General features: G+C 41.0%; 1 protein-coding gene, 1 non-coding gene and 1 pseudogene across 2 annotated transcripts; 2 read left to right on the forward strand and 1 right to left on the reverse strand.

Annotated features, from left to right (window-relative positions):
- Nucleotides 1–4786: 4786 nt before the first annotated feature.
- On the reverse strand, nt 4787–6767 carry LOC110540116 (1-acyl-sn-glycerol-3-phosphate acyltransferase alpha-like; annotated as a pseudogene).
- A 4320-nt stretch (nt 6768–11087) lies between these two features.
- Dkc1 (dyskerin pseudouridine synthase 1) lies at nt 11088–23800 on the forward strand. The gene is made up of 15 exons (XM_021626933.2): nt 11088–11246; nt 11953–12020; nt 12395–12481; nt 14228–14319; nt 14523–14707; nt 15579–15643; nt 15985–16111; nt 16497–16627; nt 17267–17410; nt 19339–19459; nt 20265–20383; nt 20802–20905; nt 21521–21599; nt 22469–22585; nt 22951–23800. Exons 1-15 carry the CDS (start codon nt 11231–11233, stop codon nt 23017–23019), a joined length of 1524 nt encoding a protein of 507 aa, XP_021482608.1. The 5' UTR covers nt 11088–11230; the 3' UTR covers nt 23020–23800.
- On the forward strand, nt 16877–17008 carry LOC132650211 (small nucleolar RNA SNORA36 family). The gene has a single exon (XR_009588594.1). It is a non-coding gene; the product is annotated as a small nucleolar RNA SNORA36 family (small nucleolar RNA).
- Nucleotides 23801–24096: the final 296 nt, after the last annotated feature.

Raw genomic sequence — 24096 nt, forward strand, 5'->3', positions numbered from 1 at the left:
GTTTTTATGAAGTTGTTTTTTATTACAAATTATACTGTTTCTCATATCTCATAAGAAAGTCCTGACATCATCATTATAGATATACTTAAAAGTCACATAAATTTGTACCAAATCCAGATCAAATGCATCTTCAACTCATCTTATGAAGCCACTGTTACTCTGATACCTAGATCAGAAAAAGGTTTTAAAAAGGAAATGAACTTTTCTAGATCCCACCATTTGTCTGCGAATTTCAAAACTATAAACCAATATGCTTCATGAATATATACACAAAATTCCTAAGCAATGTAGGAACAGAACTAAAAAACACATAATATAATTGTATACTGTAACCAAGTAGACTTTATTAAGACATGGGAGGCTTGTCCATTAAATAAATCTAATAAACACAATTTGCTAGACTGATAGGCAAAGGTAAAAAGCCATGTCCTAATATCAAGTAAAACAAAGCAAGCATCTGACAGAATCTAATACTCATTCATGACAAAAAAAATCTGTGTAAACAAAGAACAGAGGGAGAATATTTTTAACTTGTTAAAGCATATATACAAAGACCTATGGCCAACACTATAATTAATGAAAAACTGGACACCTTAATTCCAGTCAGGAGGTAGAAGCAAGAGAATCTCTTTGAGACTGAGGTTGGCCTACACTACATAGTGAGTTCCAGGCCAGCCAGGGATATATTCTGAGACTCTGTCTCAAAAAAGGACACACACACACACACACAAGGAGAAATGACTCAGTAGTTAAGAACATTTTCTGCTCTTGCAGAGGACTAGGGTTCAATTCCCAGCTGCCACATAATAGCTCACAAACATCTGTACCTCTAGTTTCTGATGTCCTCTTTTGATTTTTGAGGTCCTTAAGCACCTGTATGGTATACAAACATACATATATATATATATATATATAATAAATCTTTAAAATTTAAAAGCAAGCAATAAATGAATCCCACGTGTAAAATACAAATCTATAGCCTGTCGTGGTGGCACACTCTTTTAATTTCGGTACCCAGGAGGCAGAGGCAGGTGGATCTCTGAGTTTGGATGACAGCCAGGGCTACACACAGCAATCCTATCTCAAAAAAACAAAACAGAACAAAAAAATTTCAGTAATAAACTGGATTTGATTGAAATTTAAACCTTTGCTCCACAAAACACATTGTTAACAGTACAATAAAACGTGCAGGGAAAATACTTTCAAATTATACAATCTGACAAAAGACTAAGAGAGCCAGGCAATGGTGAGTCTACCTATAATTCCAACATGTGAGAGGCTGAGACAGGAAAGTTGGCATGAGTTCGAGGCCAGTATGGGCTACATAGTGCATATCAGGCCACTAGGCTACAAAGTGACATTGTCTCAAATGAATAAATAAATAAATAAATAAGAATATTGGAGAAAGAGCTTCTAAAACTCAACAGAAAAACAAACAAAACTCTAATAATCCAATGAGAAAATAAAGACATGAATGATATCACTAAAGAGAACATACAAATAAACACATAAAAAGATGTTTGACATGATTAGTCAAGTTTATATTAAAATCACAACCTACAGATTGGCTAATGTAAAAAATTCATCAGTATCCCCACAATGATTTTCTCCCAATAAGTGATATCATCACTGTTATAATAACAATTAATATGGATTAAAATGCCACACAACAGATCTGGTATAAAAGAGGTTATTGTGGGAAAGGGGGACAGGGGAAAGAGACAAGGGGGTACCTGTGACAGAGAGAGAAAGAGAGACAGTGAGAGTGAAGTAAATGAAGAGAGAGAGTAAGAGGCTGATGGGGTCCTTCTTATCTAGCACACACCTGGTGTGCACCTGACGGTGACAGGTGGTAACGTCAGAGGCTGCTAGGCCCCTGAAAGGCAGGCTAGTGGAAATGCCTGTATGCTAACATTCCTCCCTTTTTGTTTAATTAAAAAATGACACACTTAGGAAGGGGTAATGAGATGGGAATGAGGACATTGTATTCAAAAAGTCTCATCCCTGGGGCTGGAGAGATGGCTCAGACATTAGCAGCACTAGCTGTTCTTCCAAAGGTCTTGATTTCAGTTCCCAGCAACCATATGGTGTATCACAACCATCTATCTACAATGAGATCTGGTGCCCTCTTCTGTCATGCAGGCATACATGCAGACAGAACATTATATATATATAATAAATGATAAATAATAAATATTTTTACGGATGGAGAGACGGCTCAGAGGTTAAGAGCACTGGCTGTACATCCAAAGGTCCTGAGTTCATTTACCAGTAAACACACGGTGGCTCACAACCATCTATAATGAGATCTGGTGCCCTCTTCTGGCATGCAGGTGTACATGCAGGTAGAACACTGTGTATATATAATAAATAAATAAAATATATAATTTTAATGGCTGATTCCTGATGACTTGAAGCTGACAACATCTTTGGGGATCTTAAAAGAATAGGGATGGCTGGCCAAGTCCTGGGAGAGCTGCTTGTTTTTGCTGTCTGAGATCTATGAGAACATCTGTGGCCAGGAAGGAAAATGCAGGTCCAGCTGAGGCAACCGGGGAGGTTAGACTGGAGCACCTGTGGATAGCTGCTTGGGCACTGTCTTGGATGTAGGACACACCCGTACTTGACAGGATATTGGAACATATATGTGGGGTGAAGGCAAAGTTAAGTAGGTTAGGAAGAAATTCTTTTTTAGGTGTACATTTCAAACTTTGGGACTCATGGTTTTGATAGTTGGGGAAGGGAGTCCCAAATCTAGGGAAAAGGGGAGGAATCCTACCATCTGAAACAGGCAATAGGTGAAAAACTTAGGCTGTACATTGGCAGTATTTACCTGGAGTCCATCTGACTTGAGAGGTGGATGCAGGTGATTTCCTGTAGAGTCCTTACAAGAGTCCTTTTTAAGTTTACAAGGAAACTAAGTTTTAAACAAGTTAGCATCACCATTGTTTGTAATCTACAGTGAAATACACACTGTAGAAAAAGGCAGGAGACATACATCTTTGTGTCATAGCATAGCAGAGGCTTGGGAAATGATTTGGGGTTGACACAGCATGAACAGTCTTTGAGGTATGCTCAAGGAAAGCAGAAGCCTTCCGTGAAGTAGAAGGGGGGAAAAAAAGCTCACTTCATCTTGATTTTCAGTATGTCTACACATCATGAAAGAGGGGTTTCTTCCCTCTATCCAGAAAAGAGGATGTATATAAATCTAGCACAATAAGATACATTCTGAGAAACTTATAAGAGAAATAAGTCTATGCTTAAATACAAACCAAAGGAAACTTCAAATCTTGAGCTCAGAACCATGATAGTGGATCATATAGTGTGCATGAACTAGGAGAAACCATTCCCATTTTATGGTCTAAATTTCTAACATGAAGGCCTCCTTAGCACAATGAAATGGCTTCTTAGCATTTTTAAGTTTTGTAATGGATTCTTGTGCAGTACTAGGAACCTAAATGGAGGACATAAATGTTTGCATTGTGTAAGCTGTGATATCTCAATCTTTATCTTTCATAAATCGATGATATAGATACAAAATCATCTTTTTGTATCTGCATGGAATTGATTCCAGAACCTACTCACATCCTCTTGCATATTTTAAACAATCTCTGGGTAACTTGCAATACTTAATACAATATAAATGTCATGTAAATAGTTATTATACTATACTTTTAAAAAATAATGACAAGAAAACAAGGTCTATACATGGTCAGTAAGGATATAATATTTTCTAAATTATTTTTTTAGTCTTCAGATATGGAATCAATACATAATGAAGGCCAACTCTATACATCAAACTCAATGTTTAAACCTGTAGTTTTTTAACAGATGAGTCAAATTCCACCTTTCTTTTTTTCTCACATTCTCTTTATTCTCAGTTGCTTGCTATTATCCAGATAATAAAAACAAACCCCACAAAACTGGATCCCACCTGTTCCTTCTGCCCCCGGCCTACCTCTTGGTCTTGGGAATGGGTTTAGAGTGGGAGGCAGGGGGTGGTCAATGCCACTGGGAGGAAATGAAAATTGGTTCAGAGAAAGAGGTAACTCAAAAGAAAGAGAAATAAATTAAGCGCCCTCTCTCCCTCTTGCCAGAGTCAGATTCGATCCCCAGGGAGCAGCGAGTGAGTGCAGATTCTGATGTCTGCCTATCCAGAATCTGGTTAGATGGTGCCAGAAGACCTCTACCTGGGTGACAGCAGGGAGCAGAAATTGTCATCTGGAGTATGCTCAGCCCCTGGCACCGGCAGGAATGAGGCCTCTGAGTTACAAGAGCCAGCCCCATTGAGGGTGACCCCATAGAGGATACAGTGCTGAGGACGGTCCCCAGGTGAGCCAGTGAGAAGTGCTCAGGTTCAGCCTCCAGCTACAGAGCAAGGAGTCCTCACTAGCAGGTATGTGTGAACTTGGGGGTGGGTGATGGATTGATTGTTCCACAGAACAGATGATTCCATTGTCCAGTGTGGGGTGAAGCGGGAGAGAAGGCCACAGAAACCACGAGGGAAGGGATAGGATGGAATACCTCCCACCCTTGTATCAGATGAGCCACTTGAGATGAGGGGAGGTAAGTGTCCCAACAAGACAAGATGGCTTGTGGGGCTTGGAGTAGAGACTGCACCTACGCAGGAGAGTTCGTGGTGGGGCAGGGAAAGGGTATGGGGCGATGCTGTACCACATTCACTTCAGAAGATTCCAAAGGGAAAGTAGAAAGTGGGGACCCAGGAAGAAGGTCTAGCCCTGCTTCAGGCCCTGGGTTGGAAATGTGGAGGACGATGAGAAGGATTCTAGGAGAGCTCAGAGCCAGGCCTCGGCCACGCCCCAGGCTTCTTCAGACAGTGATCTCCACTCGGGCGATCTGTGAAGATCTCCCAGAAAACAGTTAGCATAGAGTGCCAGACTCTGCCAGAACTGGATGTCATCTGGTTGTCAGCCCATCTGTGGGCACTGGGGGCTGCACCCACACCTGACATCTTCCTGAGATGAAATGGCTTTCCTTTTTGCAGTAGAAGTTTTAATAGGAGGCCATGACTGTGGGGCTAATGGGGACCTGAGCTTGTACTGCGAGGTGGAAGGCAGTTTGAAGGGCAGCATGGAGGCATTGTGGTTTCTTGTTCCCTCATGAAAAACCCAGACTCTCACATCCTGGGTGAGCAGGGTCTGGGCCACCTCAGACGTGATACTAATGGTAACTTCCTTGAGTTTCCAGTCAATTAAGATGACTCCTGCCAGCCAGCAGGCCAGCCCAGCAGAGCCAGTCCATAATAACTCATGACTGGCGATGGGCACACAGGAATCAGGCAGCACCACCATCATCCCAAATAGGTTGAGGGAGTCCTGATGGTTAGAGGCCACAATGTAGGGCTGTGTAGGAGAGAAGTGATGAGCCCTCACACCCCCACTTGCAGCCCATACAGGTATTTGATGTGGAGCAACAGCAGACTCAAGATCTTCATACTCTCCACATTGCATTCATGTTCTCACACAGCACACACAGGGATTGCGAGTATAGCCAGGAAAAGGATCCAGACGTTGTAGAAGGCTGCAGAACCACAGGGTGGACAGCAAGATGAGCAGCAGCAACACCCAGGTGCGGGGCCACAGCTCCGTTTTGGTCACCTCAATGGGGAGGAGGGCCTGGGGGACAGGCCCCCTCCCCAGCCAGCAGCGGTGGCGGCTGGCTGTAGCCCTGTCTCAGTGCCAAGGGAGCGACAGGATTTGGGGATATCCTAGCCCTAGCCCGTGGAGCGGTGGTGGGAGTGTGGGAAGCGGGACCCATATCGATAGGAATGGTGGGGGCCATATCCCCAGTACCTTCACTCCCTCCCTGACAACTCTCTGAGAGCCAGGGCTACTCCAAATTCCACCTTTCTAATAAACTTTGTTTTTGGTTAAGAGACCAAGTACTAGGGAGATGACTCAGTGGGTGACAGTGTTTGCTTTGAAAATTGAGAACGTGAGTATGCTCAACACCCTTGTTAAAAAAAAAAAAAGCCAGGCATGGCAGTGCATGTGTAGAACCCCAGCATTTGTGGGATGGCACAGAGACAGATGACTTCTGAGAGATTTCTGGCTAGCCAGCTAAGCTGAAATGGGACACTTCTGGTTCAATGAGAGATCCTATCTCAAGGCCTTAAGACAGAGAATTATAGAGGAAGACATCTGATGTCTTGTTCTGGTTTCTTCATGCACACACATGAGTGAATGCATCCTTGCGTATACCACACACAAAAGAGTATAATGGAGCTTGAAATCTGAAACACAACAGGTAGCAGCAGAAAAAAATCTCATGTACTGGAGACAGAATCAGCAGTTGAAGAAAGGTGTTTATTGAGTGTGAGGAAATACATGCACCAGAGGTACAGAGAACATAGAGAAAAAGACCTGCAAACCAGGGGAGAGGGAGAGATTGGAAAACTGAAAAATCCAGTCTCTTCTCCAGGGCTTTTAAATCTCTGAAAAATTTTCCTTGCGTAATTTAGAGTTGGTTTGGGGGAAAAAAAATAGGATGGTTGATTGGCTGCAACTGTCATGTGCCATGTCCTGATCTGGCCTTAAATCTGTTGACCAGTGCATCAGAAGGGAGCGCTGCTGGTGGGGGACAAAAACTTACAATACCTTTGTTTTAAGCTGTCAGGCTTTTGTCTCCAGCCAGGAAGGGGAGGAACAAGAAGATGGCCACCTTGGAAATTCACCATTACCTAGCCATAACCCTTTCCTTATTAATGTGCCTACCGGGGAGTCTAACTCCCAGTCTTTGACAACCATAACCATAACACCATTTTTTTTAGTCTTTTTTTCTTTTTTTTAAATTATTATTATTATTTACACTTTATTCACTTTGTATCCTCCCATAAGCCCCTCCCTCCTCCCCTCCCAATCCTACTTTCCTTCCCCCTTCTTCATGCATGCTCCTCCCCAATCCACTGATAGGGGAGGTCCTCCTCTCCTTCCTTCTGATCACATCCGGAGTGGCTGCATTGTCATCTTCTGTGGCCTGGTAAGGCTGTTCCCCCCTCAGGGGGAGGTGATCAAAGAGCAGGCCAATCAGATTATGTCAGAGGCAGTCCCTCTTCAAATTACTATGTAACCCACTTAAACACTAAACTGCCATGGATTACATCTGCGCAGGGGTTCTGGGTTATCTCCATGCCTGGTACTTGGTTGGAGTATGGGTCTCTGGGAAGACCCCTGTGTTCAAATCTTCTAGTTCTATTGCTCTCCTTGTGGGGCTCCTATCCTCTCCATAACCTACTATTTCCCACTTCTTACATAAGATTCCATGCATTCTGCCCAACAGTTGGCCATAAGTCTCAGCATCTGCTTTGATAGTCTGCAGGGCAGAGCCTTTAATAGGCCCTCTGTGGCAGGTTCCTAGGTTGTTTCCTGTTTTCTTCTTCTCATGTCCATCCTCATTGCCTTTCGGGGTGGGGATTGAGCGTTTTAGTCAGAGTCCTCTCTCTTGATTAGTTTCTTTAGATGGACAGATTATAGGTTTATCCTATAAGTCTATATGAGTGAGTATATACCATGTGTGTCTTTCTGCTTCTGGGACAGCTCACTCAGGATGATCCTTTACAGGTCCCACCATTTACCTGCAAATTGCATGATTTCCTTATTTTTCATTGCAGAGTAATACTCCATTGTGTAGATATACCACAATTTCTGCATCCACTCTTCAGTTGAGGGGCATCTGGGCTGTTTCCAGCTTCTGGCTATTACAAATAAGGCTGATACAAACATGGTTGAGAAAATGTCCTTATTGTGTATTTGAGCCTCTTTTGGATATATGCCTAGGAGGTATGGCTGGATCTTGAGGAAGCACTATTCCTAGTTGTCTGAGAAAGCGCCAAATTGATTTCCAGAGTGGTTGTACAAGTTTACATTCCCACCAGCAGTGGAGGAGGGTTCTCCTTTCTCCACAACCTCTCCAGCATGTGTTGTCACTTGAGTTTTTCATCTTGGCCATTCTGATGGCTGTAAGGTGAAATCTCAGGGTTGTTTTGATTTGCATTTCCCTAATGGCTAATGAGGTTGAGCATTTCTTCAAGTGTTTCTCTGCCATTCCATATTCCTCTACAAAGAATTCTCTGTTTAGCTCTGTCCCCCATTTTTTAATTGGATTACTTGGTTTGCTGCTTTTCAGCTTCTTTAGTTCTTTATATATGCTGGATATTAGCCCTCTGTCAGATAAAGGGTTAATGAAGATTCTTTCCCAATCCATAGGCAGTTGTTTTGTTTTGCTGATAGTGTCCTTTGCTTTACAGAAGCTTTTCAGTTTCATGAAGTCCCATTTATTGATTGTTGCTCTTAGAGCCTGTGCTGTTGGTGTTCTGTTCAGGAAGTTTTCTCCTGTGCTAATAAGTTCTAGGGTATTCCCCACTTTTTTTTCTAGCCGATTTAATGTGTCTGGTTTTATGTTGAGGTCTTTGATCCACTTGGACTTCAGTTTTGTGCAGGGTGAAAGTATGGATTTATTTTCATTTTTCTACATGTAGACATCCAGTTGGACCAGCACCATTTGTTGAAGATCACAACACCATTTTTAAAACATTTCTATAATAAACCTTAAGCACATGCCTTTGAAAGCAGAGTCAGGCAGATTTCTGAGTTCAAAGCTAGCCTGATCTATAAACCAACATCTGAGATACTCAGGGCTACAAAGTGATACTCTATTAACAAGTGACTTATTTTAGACAGGGTTTCTCTCTGTGGCTCTGTCTGTCCTGGAATTTGCTCTATAGATCAGGCTGGCCTCAAACTCACAAAGACCTGCCTGCCTCTGCCTTCTGAGTGCTGGGATTAAAGATGTGTGCCACCATGCCTTAAACCCCAGAAATTCAGTCTTCCACAGCACTGAAGAGGAGAAATTGAGAGGCCAAAGAATTAAAAATTAGTTTTTTGAATTATTGAATTAAAGTTTAAAGCACAAGCCTGAACAAAGGCCAGACAGGTGGAGACATGTCCAGTCACCTGTGGGGAGGAGCCAGCCTTACTGCATTCTTTTCCTGCCCACTAGTTGCTAGGAAACCGGCCCAGATCACCCCTCTCCCCTAGGACAGCCAAACAAGGGAAGCCAGACAGTTAATGGTTTTGGGGGCCTTCCTATAGCCAATCAGTTCAAAATGCAACATCCCCTTTAGTGTTTCAACCAAAAGACGATTGCCAGGCAGGAATTCCCCTGGTTTGGGGTGCTGGGAGGGACCGGACTCTTTAAATCAACCACCTAACCTGAGCACAAGGCTCTTGACTCTCAACCAATGAGGCAGTAAGGGTGTGAGCCCAAACTATAGCTTGTAATAAAAAGATCCTCATGTGTTTTGTGACAGATTCAACTCCTGGTGGTCTTTTGGGGTCTTGTGATCTAGACACAACAAAGTCTGAAAGTACTCAATCTTTGCCTATTTTTCAAGCCTAAGGCTAAACTTTGGTTATGTTGGGCAAACACTCCACTGTCAATCGAACGTTATTACCAACCCTTAAAAATTATTATTATTTTTTTTTCAAGACAGGGCTTCTTTGTGGAGCTTTGGCTGTTCTTGAACTGACTCTGTAAACTAGGCTGGCCTTGAACTCACAAAGCTCTGCCTTCTCTGTATCTCGAGTGCTGGGATTAAAGGTGTGCACTACCTACCACAACCCGGCCCTTAAAAAGTATTTTTAACACAGGCTGGACCTGAGTTTAGTGGCACTTTCAGGCTGCTATGTTAAAACAATGTGTTTAGGGAAAGTAGAAATAGGTGAGTCTGCAGGAGGCCACTGGAGAAATAGAGACATTATAATGATGGTGAGAGAAGTAAAGGTGAAGAAAACCCATTAGGTTCAGGAATTCTCTGAAAGCAAAAATCTTTCCTAAAAGATTTGAGCATAGATATAGGACAAAGATGAAGCCAGTGAACAATGGCAAATAAGTACTTCAGATTTACTCAGCCAAATATTTACTACTGGAGCATTTATAATATAATAGTTAATTTAAGGATCTTATCTGTGAGTAGTCAATTCTGATCATTACCATTATTACCAAAATAAATTCGAGACAAACAACTGGGTTTGAAAATCCCAATTTAAGTGAAATGAAAAAAAATCTGATCTTGGCAGAATAGGAATACTTTTTTTTTTTTTTTTTTTTTTTTTTTTTGTCATCAGCAACTAACTGGAAAACTATTGGCAAACAATCCCGTCTACAATGAAGTATTAGATAACTAATAATCTATGAAATTCACTAGAGTTAGGTGATGTATCAAGAAGCCAAAAGAATCTACAGAGGTAGAACAGGAAATAGGGTGGAGGAGGATATTCCAGAGATTTAACCTGAAAGGCAGTAGCTGGGATTAACAGCCAGAAGAACCTACCAGACAAAATTCAGGGCTCAGTCCTGGAGCTGTTACTTCCTGGCTGTTACATATTGCAGCCACTAGAGCTGCACTTGATATCCCGTGGAATTCGAACTGAGGTGTACTGGTTAAAAGTGTGAAACACACTGGAAAAACTTCATGCAAAAAAGTAAAATATTACATGTTGCGTCATATTGTTTGAATGTTAAAATAACATTCCAGATGTGCAGGGTTGTGTAAAAGTAACTACTGGAATCACTTTCATCCATTTTATTTTGAGTAGCTACTAGAAAATTTTAAAGTCTACCCGAGGCTCGCACTCAATTCCTATTGGCCAAACAGCCACACCTTGCTAGGGGTTCAAGGACTTAACAGCTTTCACTTTCACAGTCTTTGTACCTTAATGTCTTTTTCAATTGAAACTGACATGACAACAAACAGAAAATGTCGATGTGAGTGAACATTAGCTACTATTTATAGAGCGTTAAGTAGGATGTCCAAGCTGAACCCGAAGACTGAAATCAAGAGGCGGGCACAGCAGAGGCCACGCCCACCCAAGCAGATTGCGCCTGCGGTTGCCACTCTAAGGTTCCATCCCGCGCTAGGAACTAGCGGGTGGGGGTGGAGGGTGTGGGGGGGGTTATGTTGCTAAGCGCATGCGTATATGCTCCTAAGTGGCCGAATCAGCCAATGGGGTTGAGTAGACAGCCCGCGCGTTCCTCGAGACTCCTCCCTTCCACAACCCCCCTCCCAGGCGTCCTCTCAGCTACTTCCTTTTTCTTGTCTGAGGTAGCACCGGTGGGTGGGTCCTAGAGGCAGGGCCCGACTGGTCTCAGTAGGAGTCTGCAGTTCTTAGCTTGTGGCCGTTTGGGCTGGACGCACGCGGTGCAGTGCAGGATGGCGGATGCAGAAGGTAAGGGGTTTAGGTGGCCATGCCTTGAGACCTGCGTGGCTTCCCACCCAGCTGGGAGTTAGTGGTAGTGAGGTTGCGTCGTGACCCGCGCGATTCTGCGCCTTCCTGCCCGCAGTTTGGCTCTCGGCTCTGGCTCTACTGGCGGACGCACAAGTTACAGAACCAACTCTCCACTGAACAGGCTTCATTAGATACAGGCCTTGCGCAAAAGACTCCACCCGGGTCCCCTTCTAAAACTGTGGTGGCGACTCGTGATAAAGAAGACGGGTAGCATTTCTGCCACCACTAGAGAGGACATACTGAAATGAGGGTAGAAAGGTGCAGGCAGAGGAAGGGTGGGGAAGGAAAAGGCGAGAGGAGTTGGGAGCGAGTGTAACGCGGACTTGGAAAAAAATTTTAACAGACCACAAGCCCTTATGGACAGTGCAGTGGTCGTTTGTGGAACTTTCCAGCCTGTGGACAAGCGCTTCCCCAAGTATATTTGGCCTTGCCGCAGCCACGTGGAGAACCTGAGAGGGAAGCAAACACGTGCTAGAGTCATTTACCAGCCAAGCCATCCTAGTATTTGGCCTCACAACCATAAGTTTTCTCCAGTAATTACAAACTTAGAAATACTTTGTTTTGTCTGTCCTGATTTTAGACTTAATTTTAAACTTTGAGTTTAGTTTTCAAAGAAATCTCCAAATCTTGAGTTTGTTTCTTGTAGTAATTACTTACCCAAAGAAGCATAAGAAGAAAAAAGATCGGAAGCCATTACAAGAAGAAGATGTAGCTGTGAGTAGGAATATTTTATTTTGCTTTGACCGAGACAAAAATGCTTTAAAATATTCCCAAACGATATGCTGGCACTTACTGGTCATTATACAGACCCAGCAAAAACCTGAAATAACAACTCCCAAGAGAAATTTACTGTCATGCATGGCATACTAAATGGTAAAACATTCGCCCTGAATTTCTTTCCCCTATTCCACCAACAGACCCATGGTTTTGTTAAGATATTTAGACTCCCTAAATTTGAATAAGCTTTTTCAATTCTATTTTAGAGGTCCCAGTGACCTCGGTTTCGGGAAATCACATCCTTTGTTTGTTTAAAAGGCATGTATTTCCAAAATTAAAAGGGAAGATAATATATTTCTGCTCTATTGAAGGAAATACAACATGCTGAAGAATTTCTTATTAAACCAGAATCCAAAGTGGCTCAATTGGATACTTCTCAGTGGCCCTTGTTACTAAAGGTATGTGCTCTGTGAATCAGATGAATGCTTGAATTTCATAATTAAACAGCTAATGAATGCTTACTGCCGGGCTGTGGCATGATGGTGCATGCCTTTAATTCCAGTGGTTACGTAGAGAGACCCTGTCTTCCAAAAAAGAAATAAAAAATAAAAGTAAAGGATGCTTACTGCCAGCATGTTTTACATTTAGAAAACTTCCAAAATAATGTTGCATTAAGACAGTTTTTCAATGTATCTGAGATGAAGGACTCAGTTATTTTTTAAATTTGTAATTTGTCCAACGTTCTGTAATACAGCATGTCACCAAAATGTTAATTGCTATCAGTTTTTAGCCAGTTGCACTTCTGAAATCAACTCCTGTAGACTTTCAATACCTAGGAGTTTTGAAGCTAGATAGATGCCTTTGAATCAGGATTGTATGTGGCCTTAAGCTAGTCATTTAACCTCACTGAATCTATTAGTTGCTCATATTTTCTCATTATAAGTGCTCGGAGTTAGTCTATGAAGCATGCCTTACAGTTGCATGTCATAGAAATTATAGGTTATTTAGGGGTTTAAATGGTGGTTTCAATAATGGGTTGAACCAAAATTTACAATTTTCATAAAGTGGATACCAGCTATAGAGTTGAGACCTCTTAACAAAGAGGCATTTTTAATATAAATTCTTATTTAATTTATTACGGAGTATAGGTGGGATGGGGGTGCACGCTCCACATAACATGCATGTGGAAGTCAAAGCATAACATGTAAAAGTCTATTCTCAACTACAGTGTGAATTCCTGAGGTTGAACTTGGATTGTCAGGCTTGGCAGCAGGTACCCTACCTGCTGAACCATTTCACTGAACCGACCACGAATTTTAATAAACCATATGTTTATGTTGGTAAAATTGTGAGGTTTGTTTATATCATTCAACCAAGTTGATTTTCTGCTTGATTATAATTCACTGTCATTTCTTATGTTGGCCCTGGAAAAATAGCTAGCACACAAGGTAGACATGGTCTCCACTGTGATAAATCTTAACTAGAGATGGGAGAGACAATTAAAAAAATCTGTTTGTAGTGGCCATAATGAAACTAAACTGATGATGAAAGATGGGCTTCAGTTGGTGAATTCTAACTGGTGGCTAAGCCTTAGGCAGGAGGCTGAAAGGGGACAGACAAATGAAGAGCAGAGGTAGAGAGGTATCTGGAGCAGAACCAAGCTGGCCATGCTGAAGAAAGTTGCCAGCCGTCTTCAGTTTGTGTGATCTGAGAAAGTCAAAGCTGTTTTGTTCTTTATAGTACCCTCAACAAGTCTCTTTAGAACAGTGATTATACATACTCAGATCTGTTCTTTTCTCACTAGTATTGGGAATTTCCCCAGTATATAAGAAGGCTTAGTAGTGTGTTACACCAATGATAGTGTTAATAATGGAAACAAAACTATACATTTATGGGCTTGAAGGGCTACCATGGTGGTGCTACATTTGTTTCTTTGTTTTTTCTTTTCTTTCTTTTCTTTCTTTTTTTTTTTTTTGAGACAGGGTTTCTCTGTGTAGTCCTGGCTGTCCTGGACTCTTTGTAGACCAGGCTGGCCTCGATCTCACAGAGAACTGCCTGCCTCTCTTTCTGCCTCCTCGAGTGCTGGGATTATAGGTGTGCATCACCTTCTCAGCTCTTGGTAGTATTACTTACTAACTCTTGTTTTATTTCTGTTGATGTGTTATTAAGCTTATGTTATGTGATGTGATATTATTGCTTTCTAGAATTTTGATAAGCTAAATGTAAGGACAACACACTATACACCTATTCCTTGTGGTTCAAATCCTCTGAAGAGGGAGATTGGGGATTATATCAGGTAAGCATGATGAAAAAGCTGTGTCCAAACTTAAGTTCTTTTGAAACTGATGCTTTCACATTAGTTATTCAAGGAAGTATTTGCAACTTAGAAAAGCTTTACCCTGAATATATAGCTGATATATGTAATTTGCTTTTCAACTTTTCATGCTGTCTTTGAGACTACAAGGACAGGTGGTACAATTACTTCTTTTTTTATTCTAGGACAGGTTTCATTAATCTTGACAAACCCTCTAACCCCTCTTCCCATGAAGTGGTAGCCTGGATCAGACGAATACTTCGGGTAGAGAAGACAGGCCATAGTGGCACACTGGATCCCAAAGTGACTGGTTGTTTAATTGTGTGCATTGAACGAGCCACTCGTTTGGTGAAATCACAACAGAGTGCAGGTATGTAGAAGAGACTATAGAGGGATGTGGGAAAACTGCTTGTTTCATTAATACATTTTGGCTCTTGGAAACTGATTCTTTAGAAAATAAAACCTTAAAGCAGGAGTATGAGTTGGTTTCTCTGGAGGGCTTTTGAACTTTTTGAACTGTTCTCTGCCAAGATCAGGAGGTTTCTTTTTTAAGAGTTCCAGACAATAAACCTGTGTATATTGAATCAACTAGTCTGTTCTTAGTGCTGTAGCATGTCCAGTTCTGCTTGCTGTTGCTGCTTTTTGTTGTTTGTCTCTGTACAGCCCTGGCTGTCTGAGAACTCTAGACCAGGCTGGCCCCCAAGATCCACCTGCTTCTGCCTCCCAAGTTCTGGAATTAAAAGTATGTATCACCCTTGCCTGGCATGCTTGCTGCTTCTTAACTCTGGTCATGCTTCTGTCTCAAGTGTCTTTCCCTCATTTTCATCTAAGAAACTTCTGCTTAAAGTACAAGGTCTTTTCCAGTCAGACTCTACAGTAGGTATTCCATCTGTCTCTGCCATCACATCGGGCATTAAAGTAAGTGTGTGTGTTCCTTTTCCTTCCTTTCTTGTTAAGACAAGATTTTGCTATGTAGCTCATGCTGCTCTGGAAATCTCAATCTTCCCATCTCAGCAACGAAAATGCTAGGTATGGGTTATTGCCATGTGCTGTATCTGACACAAGAAAAAATATCTTTATTTTTTTTCTCTGTCTACAACATGAAGTCTGTCAGTACAGATTGTACTGGAACATAATGTTGGATTCCCTGCTGTTTCTGCCATGTAAAATGGCAATGATAGAACATTTGTAAAACAGAAAATTAAGTGGCCACACCTGACTACTCTTTTGTCATTTTTCAGGCAAAGAGTATGTGGGAATTGTCCGGCTGCACAATGCTATTGAAGGGGGTACTCAGCTTTCTAGGGTAAGTCTGTATAGGGAGGGTACCTTTGATAAGTTGGGTGCCTGAACTCCTGGAACTTTTCCTGGCTAGTACCTCTTGTGCCCTTTGAATGGGTTGCTCTAGTTTCATGGATGGAGAACAACTGGTAATGTTTACCCAACCGTGTCTTTCTGAGAGGGAAGTTCTGATTAGTGCTGAGCCATCCCTTGGTAGTTGAAAAAAGGGAACTGAACTAAAGGACATTTTGGCTCCTAAATTTTTTTAAAGAAAACTTTGTACTTGAATTAGGTCCTTAAACTCTTTTGTCTTATTTAAAAATGAGCCCACATAATGATGTGTGTGTGTGTGTGCTTTGTTCTTAGGCCCTGGAAACTCTGACAGGTGCCCTGTTTCAGCGACCCCCACTGATTGCTGCAGTAAAGAGGCAGCTTCGAGTAAGGACTATCTACGAGAGCAAAATGATAGAATATGATCCTGAAAGAAGATTAGGTGGGTCATTAGGCCTATATCAAGCTGAATTGCTTTAGACTCACAAGCAATTGCATTCTCAAGGATTCTATTATTAGGAACAGAAACTTTGAGTATGTTGTACAGTTGTACATGCTCCAGTTATTAACTCTTACCTTTTTTGTTAGTTTAGGTAGGGTCTCTCCATTACATATCTGTTCTGCAAGTTCCTGTGTATGTAATTCAGGCTGGCCTTGAACTCATAGAGATCCACCAGTTTCTGCCTCCTGAGATTAAAGTTGGATACCACTATGCCTAGGATTTTCTGTAATCTTGATGGTTCAGTTAGAGGGGTAAAAATCATGTAAAAATCTTGAGTAAAAATCATTTACTCAAGAATGTGTGTGTGTGTTCATGTTTATCTTAGGAATCTTTTGGGTGAGCTGTGAAGCTGGCACCTACATTCGGACACTATGTGTACATCTTGGCTTGTTACTGGGAGTTGGTGGTCAGATGCAGGAACTTCGGAGGGTGCGTTCTGGAGTCATGAGTGAAAAGGTATGTAAATAGGAGACTAGAGGTTTTTTTATGTTTGTTTCAAAGACAGGATTTCTCTGTATGGCCTTATCTGTCCTAGAACTTGCTCTGTATGTAGACCAGGCTGGCCTAAACTCACAGAAGATCCACCTGCCTCTTCCTTCTGAGTGCTGAGATTAAAGATGTACTCAGGACTGGAGGGCTTTTGAACTAACTCATATTCTATGTCCTTGATAGAACTTTGTCTGCTTTACATCTTCTTAGGAAAGACTCCAAAGTGTTGAGTTCAGTTCAGGGAAGCTTCCTTGTTCTGTTAATTAAACTTTGGGACATTGAAATTGGCTAAAGGAAATGACTGAGTAGAGAGTATTACTCTATTCATACACTTCCTAGTCTACATCAATCTTGTCTAGAGCTAGAGGGTGTGACTCAGTGTTAGAGCACTTACCAAGCATTTGCAAACACCTGGGTTCCATTCCAAGCAGTACCAAAATATGGAGTGTCTGTTTGGTTCTAATATGTCAACATGTAACTTAAAGGAGATTCTAAAGACTCACAATATGAGCCTGGACTAGAAGACAATGTAAAGTTACATTCAACTGTAAAAAGTTTGGGTATACAATATGAAGACATAGAATTTAATATCTGACTGCTTTTCAGGACCACATGGTGACAATGCATGATGTACTCGATGCTCAGTGGCTATATGATAACCATAAGGATGAGAGTTATTTGCGGCGTGTTGTTTACCCTTTGGAAAAGCTGTTGACATCTCATAAACGTCTGGTTATGAAAGATAGTGCAGTAAGTTACGGGTTAAGAATCCATGTTTGCACAGAATGTGCTACCAAAGATGAAATGCATTGCGAAATCATATTTATCATATTTTTACTTTCCCTGTGGTTAGTCCCCTTCCCCATTGTATAGGTTCCATTAATAATGGAAACAATTACTGATAGATTGTTAAATTAAGTTAAAACCATGTATGTCACTTTTAATTTTAATGCTAGGTCTATCTACTTGTATTTTAAAATAAGGTAACTTTAGTTTATGAGTCTTTCCCAAACAAATTTGTTCAAGTATCAGTGATATCTAACATTTGACTTCCTTTAATTTGTGTTCTGCCTATGCCTAAAATAGTCTTGGTTCATTTAAGCTACTATAAATGATTGTTTCAATGGGTAAAGGTTGGGACTGTAGAATTTCAGAGGTATGTTATTTACTCTATAGGGATTTCAATGAAATGCTTTCTTTTGTTAATGTACATTGAAGTACATTATCAGTTGAGACAATATAATCGAGACTTCACTGACCTGATCATCAGCTCTCATCCCATTTTTACTGTATTACCTTATAATCAGAAATAATCCCAATAATGTAAGTATATATTATGTGGTCATAAGATGTGTGAAAGACAAATTTTGTACGTGTAACAGTTTGGTTAGATATTTATGTACATTTGAATAAAAATATGTGTAAGTCTTCTGAAAACTTTCATATGTTGTAATTCATAATAAAGTAAAAAAAATTGAAGAAGTATACTAAGGTCTGAACACTAAGGGCAACCAAGAAAGCTTAAGCACATCATCATGTAAATGAGATGTGCCTTTTTTGTGCTGCAGTCAGACTGCTGACTTCTGGGTGAATTTTAAGAGAGGTTGGAATATGGTCATTAAGAGATCTTGTTGAGAACAATGAGATGATATAAGGTATAAACATGCTTTGGGGGTCACTTAACTAGAAAAGTGTCCTTATATTTACAGCTAATAAATTCTGTATAGAAATGTAGATGTGATTTAACACACCTGGTTTTGGGTGTCTCTTTTTTGCGTCATTTGTATTACGTACACTATTTTTTCCTGACAAAGATTCAAGAGCATTTTGAAGGCAGATAAACTTTGAGGCAGGTTTTCAGTTTTTTAAAAATTACATTTTTATTTATATGTATGTGCACACACATGTGGAGGTTGGTCAAGGAGAACTCTCCACCATGTGGGTTTCAGTGATCAAACTCAGGTAGTCAGACATCAGGGCAAGTACCTTTAACTGCTGAGTTATTTCTCTGGACAGGATTTGTTTTGTTTTATGTGTATGAGTGTTTTGTTTTCATGTACGTCTATGCCACATGCATACCTGTTTCCTACAAAGATCAGGCTAGATAAGAGTTCATACGGTTGAGGGCTACTTGGGTGCTGGGAAAACAAGTCCTCTGCAAGAGTAACAAGTACTCTTACTTGTTGAACCATCTCTCCGGCCCCCAGGTTTAGGTATAGTCTAGATGACAATACTTATGGACATGATAAAAGTAAAGTTGATGATGAAGGAGGTGGGGATGCATTTTATTTATTTATGCTTATTATGGATGTGTTGTGATCCATGTATGTGTTGAGAACATGCATGCTGCAGTGTGTTTGGATCTCAGCATTATTTATGGAGTCACTTTCCTCTTTCCATCTTTTTAAATATGGGCCATCAGACTTGCTGAGCCGTCTTTAACGTTGTCTTTGGTTTTTTGAAGTATGTGTAAAGTTTTTAGAGCAATTGCTAGCACATGATATGTGTTTGTTATTGTTCTATGTCCCTTCATACTGCATTGTAGTCAGTGAGCTATCAGTGCTATTCCTATTTCTTACTCTCAGTCTACCTCCCCCTTACAGTCTTCCTCTGTTCCAGTATGAAAGTGGAACAGAGATAATGGATATGTAACATTTGGTCCTCACATGTGTCCATAGGTGAATGCAATCTGCTATGGGGCCAAGATCATGCTACCTGGAGTTCTCCGATATGAGGATAGCATTGAAGTCAACCAAGAGATTGTGGTCATTACCACCAAGGGGGAAGCTATCTGCATGGGTAAGGAGAAGAGTAGCCTCCATTATTTCTCAAATTTGAGCTCTGCGTTATCAAAGCTAGGTTCATTGTGGGCCAATCACATGTCAGGGTTCTTTGATTTTTATATAATCATGGTATCTCCTGGTGTTTGTACAGATAACGAAGGGACAGGTTAGTTAGGTATAAATTAAGAAGGAAGTCTACATTTATATGCTCATCAGTGACTGTTTTTTGTTTTGTTTTGTTTTGAGACCGTGATTCTCTGTGTAGCCCTGGTTGTCCTGGAACTCGCGTCACCTACCTCTGCCTCCTAATTGCTGGGATTAAAGGCCACTACTCACTAATGCCAGGTGGATCGGTGACTTAGTTTGTAAAATGTTTAGGTAGCGAATATTGGATTGATTATCCTTTACATCTTATAGTGCTCTGTGGCCTTCTCAATAAGTCTAAGCCATTCATTTAATAACTAATTTGCACTGGAAATAAGTCATGTCATCAGGATCCCTTGTCTCAGTTCTATGAGCAGATATCTGTGGAAAGTCCATTCTCATATATAGCAGAGATGCTTAAAACTTTAAATGTTCTGTAGGCCTGACCGTGGTTTATGCATCATTCCTGCATCAGAGGTGCATGTCTTGTTCTATGTTTCTTCAATTACTTTTATTGTTTTTTAATTTGGTAAATTTAACATTACTTCAGATGCTTCTTGTGGTGGAGAGAGAGAGAGAGCATGCAAAGGAAAGCCCAGGGTTCTAAAAAGGCATAAAACAGTAGAACTCATCTATTACCAAAACATTCTCTTTTTTTCTCTTTCTAATACCTACAGCTGTTGCATTGATGACTACAGCAGTGATTTCTACCTGTGACCATGGTATAGTAGCCAAGATAAAGAGGGTGATCATGGAAAGAGACACGTATCCTCGCAAGTGGGGTTTAGGTCCGAAGGTCAGTGACACTAGGTTGTAGCCCTTGCTGCATTATATTTGTGTTGACTTCAGAGATTCTCAGTCTAGTTGAAGGAAACAGTAGGGCATTACTTAAATAATAACACTGGGTTGGTGAACTATGACTATCAAGTATTTGGAGAGGTCTTTTGGTTCCTGGAGTATCCACAGTGAAAGTTTTGACCACATCATGGATTCAGGGACTTTTCATTTAAGCTATTGTGAAGAATAGGTTAGATATTGATGACAATAAGAGGAGAGGGAAGGATACAGGACAGTATTTTAAGGGGCATGAAACCCTGCTGAAAATACATAAGAAACTTTATGATGGGCTATGCAGACTAGGTCTAAGCCTTGGTGTGTAATCATAATGGCTACTTCCCGTGCTGAGAGTAGTTTAATGTTTGAAATGCTTCCAGGCCAGTCAGAAGAAGTTGATGATCAAGCAGGGCCTTCTGGACAAGCATGGCAAACCCACAGACAATACCCCTGCTACCTGGAAACAGGATTATATTGACTATAGGTAAATATGGGTTTGGGTAATTATTCAGTTGTCTTTTGTTTTCCAACTTTTCATTTCGATTCTTTGTGAGTTTTACATCATGTACCCCAGTCCCACTTGTCTCCCTGTCCCTTCCTATTCCACCCTCAGCCCTTACGACGCTTCACGTGCCCCAGCAATTCAAAAGCCTTGGATCTGAGCCTGGGTAGTACGGGTGGGGTCTTTGGGAGACTGGGCAACGTAGTACACTTAGCCGTTCGGCCAAGTGAGGGCAGGGGACTGCATAGCCAAGAGGAGGTGAAAGTTTTATCCGGGTAACTGCTAAACGCTAGGCCACAGGTAGGCCCTAGTGCTGCAGCTCGGTTTTCTTTCTTTGCTGGACTCCTTGTTACCTGGACCAGGTAGTTATTACTACTGTACAAGCCTGAGCTTATCTACTAGTCAGAGCATGGACTATGGACCATCACTATTATGCGAAAACAGCTGGTGAGTTCTTCTGTTCAGTATCAGTATTTCATGGAGGCTTTAGGGTTGCCCCATATAGTTGAATAACAAGGGACATGACTTGATTATGACAGTACCACTATGGGTAGCTCTTCTGTGAATTTAACCTCATATTACCTCTTTGTCTTTCAGCGATTCTGGCAAGAAAGCACCGGTTGCTAAAGAAGTACAAGCCCCTCAATTAGATGCTGACGCAGTAAAAGTCACAAAAGTGAGTGGTGTGATCTGTTTGAAATGTGTTTTAAGCTGAACTGTGGTAGTGTCTTTAATCCCAGTACTCAGGAGGCAGAGGCAGGGGCATCTCTGTGTTGAGGACAGCCAAGGCTATACAGAGAAACCCTGTTTCAAAACAAATAGAAAGACAAAGAAAAAAAAATGTGCTTCAAGAGATAATTCCAAGATAGACCAGTGTGTTTAATAAGGTAGTCCAGTCACATGTTCTGGCTAGTAAGGTAGGCTTATCCATGCTGTGGTCTACATACAAATATTGTCTCATACTTAATGCTTATTGGGTTCAGTGTTAACCTTGGATGGGGATGAGAGGTGGGGGTGGGGTGATGCATGGCCTTAATCCAGATGGGAGGCAGAGGTAGGGGGAATCTCTGAGTTCAGGACCAGCCTTGTTTACAAAGAGAATTCCAAGACAGCCAAGGCTTCTATGCAGAGAAACATTGTCTTGAGGTTGGGGCCACTGTCATTAGAGCCTCATATGTTATATCTGCAGTTAAAATCCTGAGTGATGGGTAATAAGCTGTGTGGGTAGAACTTGTGGATTTGTCAAATGTGAATTTTTGTTTTGCCTTTTTTATTTGAGCACCTAAGGGAGCACTAGCAGGTCTTAGAGTTGGTTCACTAAGACAGTTTCTCAGGGTCTTTTATACTCCAAGCTGTTTTAGCACATCCATAATGCATGACTCATGGCTTACTATACATTTATTTAGTAAGATGCCATCTTCAAATCGTTAATAAATCATCCACTATTCAAGTTTATAGGCACAAAACTTTTGGGTTTACTTGGATCCTTCTTGATAACTTCCCACATTTCTAACTTTTCATGAATTGTTATTTTTTTTATCTCAGAGGAGGCGGGAGAGTGAAAGTGATGAGATCACCCCAACAGTTCCTCAGATGAAGAAAAAAAAGAAGGATAAGAAGTCCAAAACTGTAGTAGAAAGTGGGGCCAAGGTTGGAGATGGGGTATGTGTAAACTATGTGTGCCTTTTTGCTGGCTTAGGCCTGGATAGTGATTCTGTAAAAATGGGGTTTCAGCCATTGCCTCTTATGGTGCTGCCCTGTGTTCTGGATTTGCCCTGCCCACCCCTTTGGACAGATTAAGTAGGGACACTCACAGTTTTAAAATGGATCATGGTTGAATTATGTTGCTGATGGGTAAAATTATATAAGTAGACCTTTAGGACTTCACTGAGAAGGTCACAGGCAAAATTTGTTTGATCCCAAATGTCCTAAGAGATTTTGAACAGACTGTACAATTTGCCAGATTTCTTTTGTCAAAAATGTTTTGTCGGGGGGTACTTTACACTTTCTTTCTTTCTTTTTTTTAGGACAGTGACAACATCAAAAAGAAGAAGGAAAAAAAGAAAGGAAAAGTGGTGCAAGAGCTGTCTGAATAGTAAAAGTCACTTCTTAAAGGATTCTGTCCATCTAGGAGGAGAAATGAAAGCATTATCAAGAAAATGTTGCTTAGGGAGTAGAACAGAGGTCCCAGAGGTAGAGAGTTCTGGTATACTTTAGCTGCCACTTGTGACCTCAGTGGGTAGCTGGTGGTGGCTATCTCATTCCTTCCTGTCCTGTTTTAAGGATATGACAGATGAAAGCAGATTCTTGCCACCAATCCCTCTGCTTGCTTTAGTGAGGATGCTGTACCTTTAGATATGGCACTGCCTAGTAGCCATCTGCAACTGTTTACTTATGGCCATTTTAAATAATGCCATGGATGGTTCTCTAATTTACTTGTTTTTTTTTAAATGGTTTTTAAAGATTAAATCTGCTAAATAAAATGGTATGAACATTATATGAGTAAAAGAATGTAATGGAACCACGTTCACTGGGGAAATCTCTCCAGTGTGCTATGTGCTCTATTCTGGTATCAAGTATGGATCCTGCTGCCCTGGGAGTACCTGGTATTGAGGCTACGACTCCATGAATTGTTGTGTACAACAGGATTTATGCAACTTTATCTGGCTACTTATGTTTGTGTGGAAGCCAAAGCATTCCTATGCCCTCCTGTTTTAATGTTTATTTTCAAAGAATAATGGAATTGTTCATTGCTGGGAGAATGTTAATTTGTAGCTTTTAAAAAGTATTCCTGTTAAGTTTACTAATTGATAATCTTGGACTGGCAGAGCAAAAGTGAAGAAAATATTTTATTAAAAATCTGGGGATCATTGGTAATCCTATTTGGAATTTGCTTTTTCTTTGGCTACTTTAAAATTTCTTAATTCTGTGTCTTACATTGGTATTGGGGCCTGTAAACTGCTCTCAGGGGGAACATTACTAATTAAGTGTTCTCTAGAACAGAGAGGAAAGGTAGATGTGTGTAGAATGTGCTGGGGGGTCAGATGGGTTTGGGAAGTTGTCAAGGTTGGAGGTATTCCTGGTAGAAAAGTGCCAGTTTTGGTATTGAGTACAGGATGAGCAGAGAGAAAGGTGGTGGGGGTGTTAACAAAGTTGAAGGATTTGTTCTTGTG

Source organism: Meriones unguiculatus, chromosome X, assembly GCF_030254825.1.
Source record: "Meriones unguiculatus strain TT.TT164.6M chromosome X, Bangor_MerUng_6.1, whole genome shotgun sequence".
NCBI lineage: Eukaryota > Metazoa > Chordata > Mammalia > Rodentia > Muridae > Meriones > Meriones unguiculatus.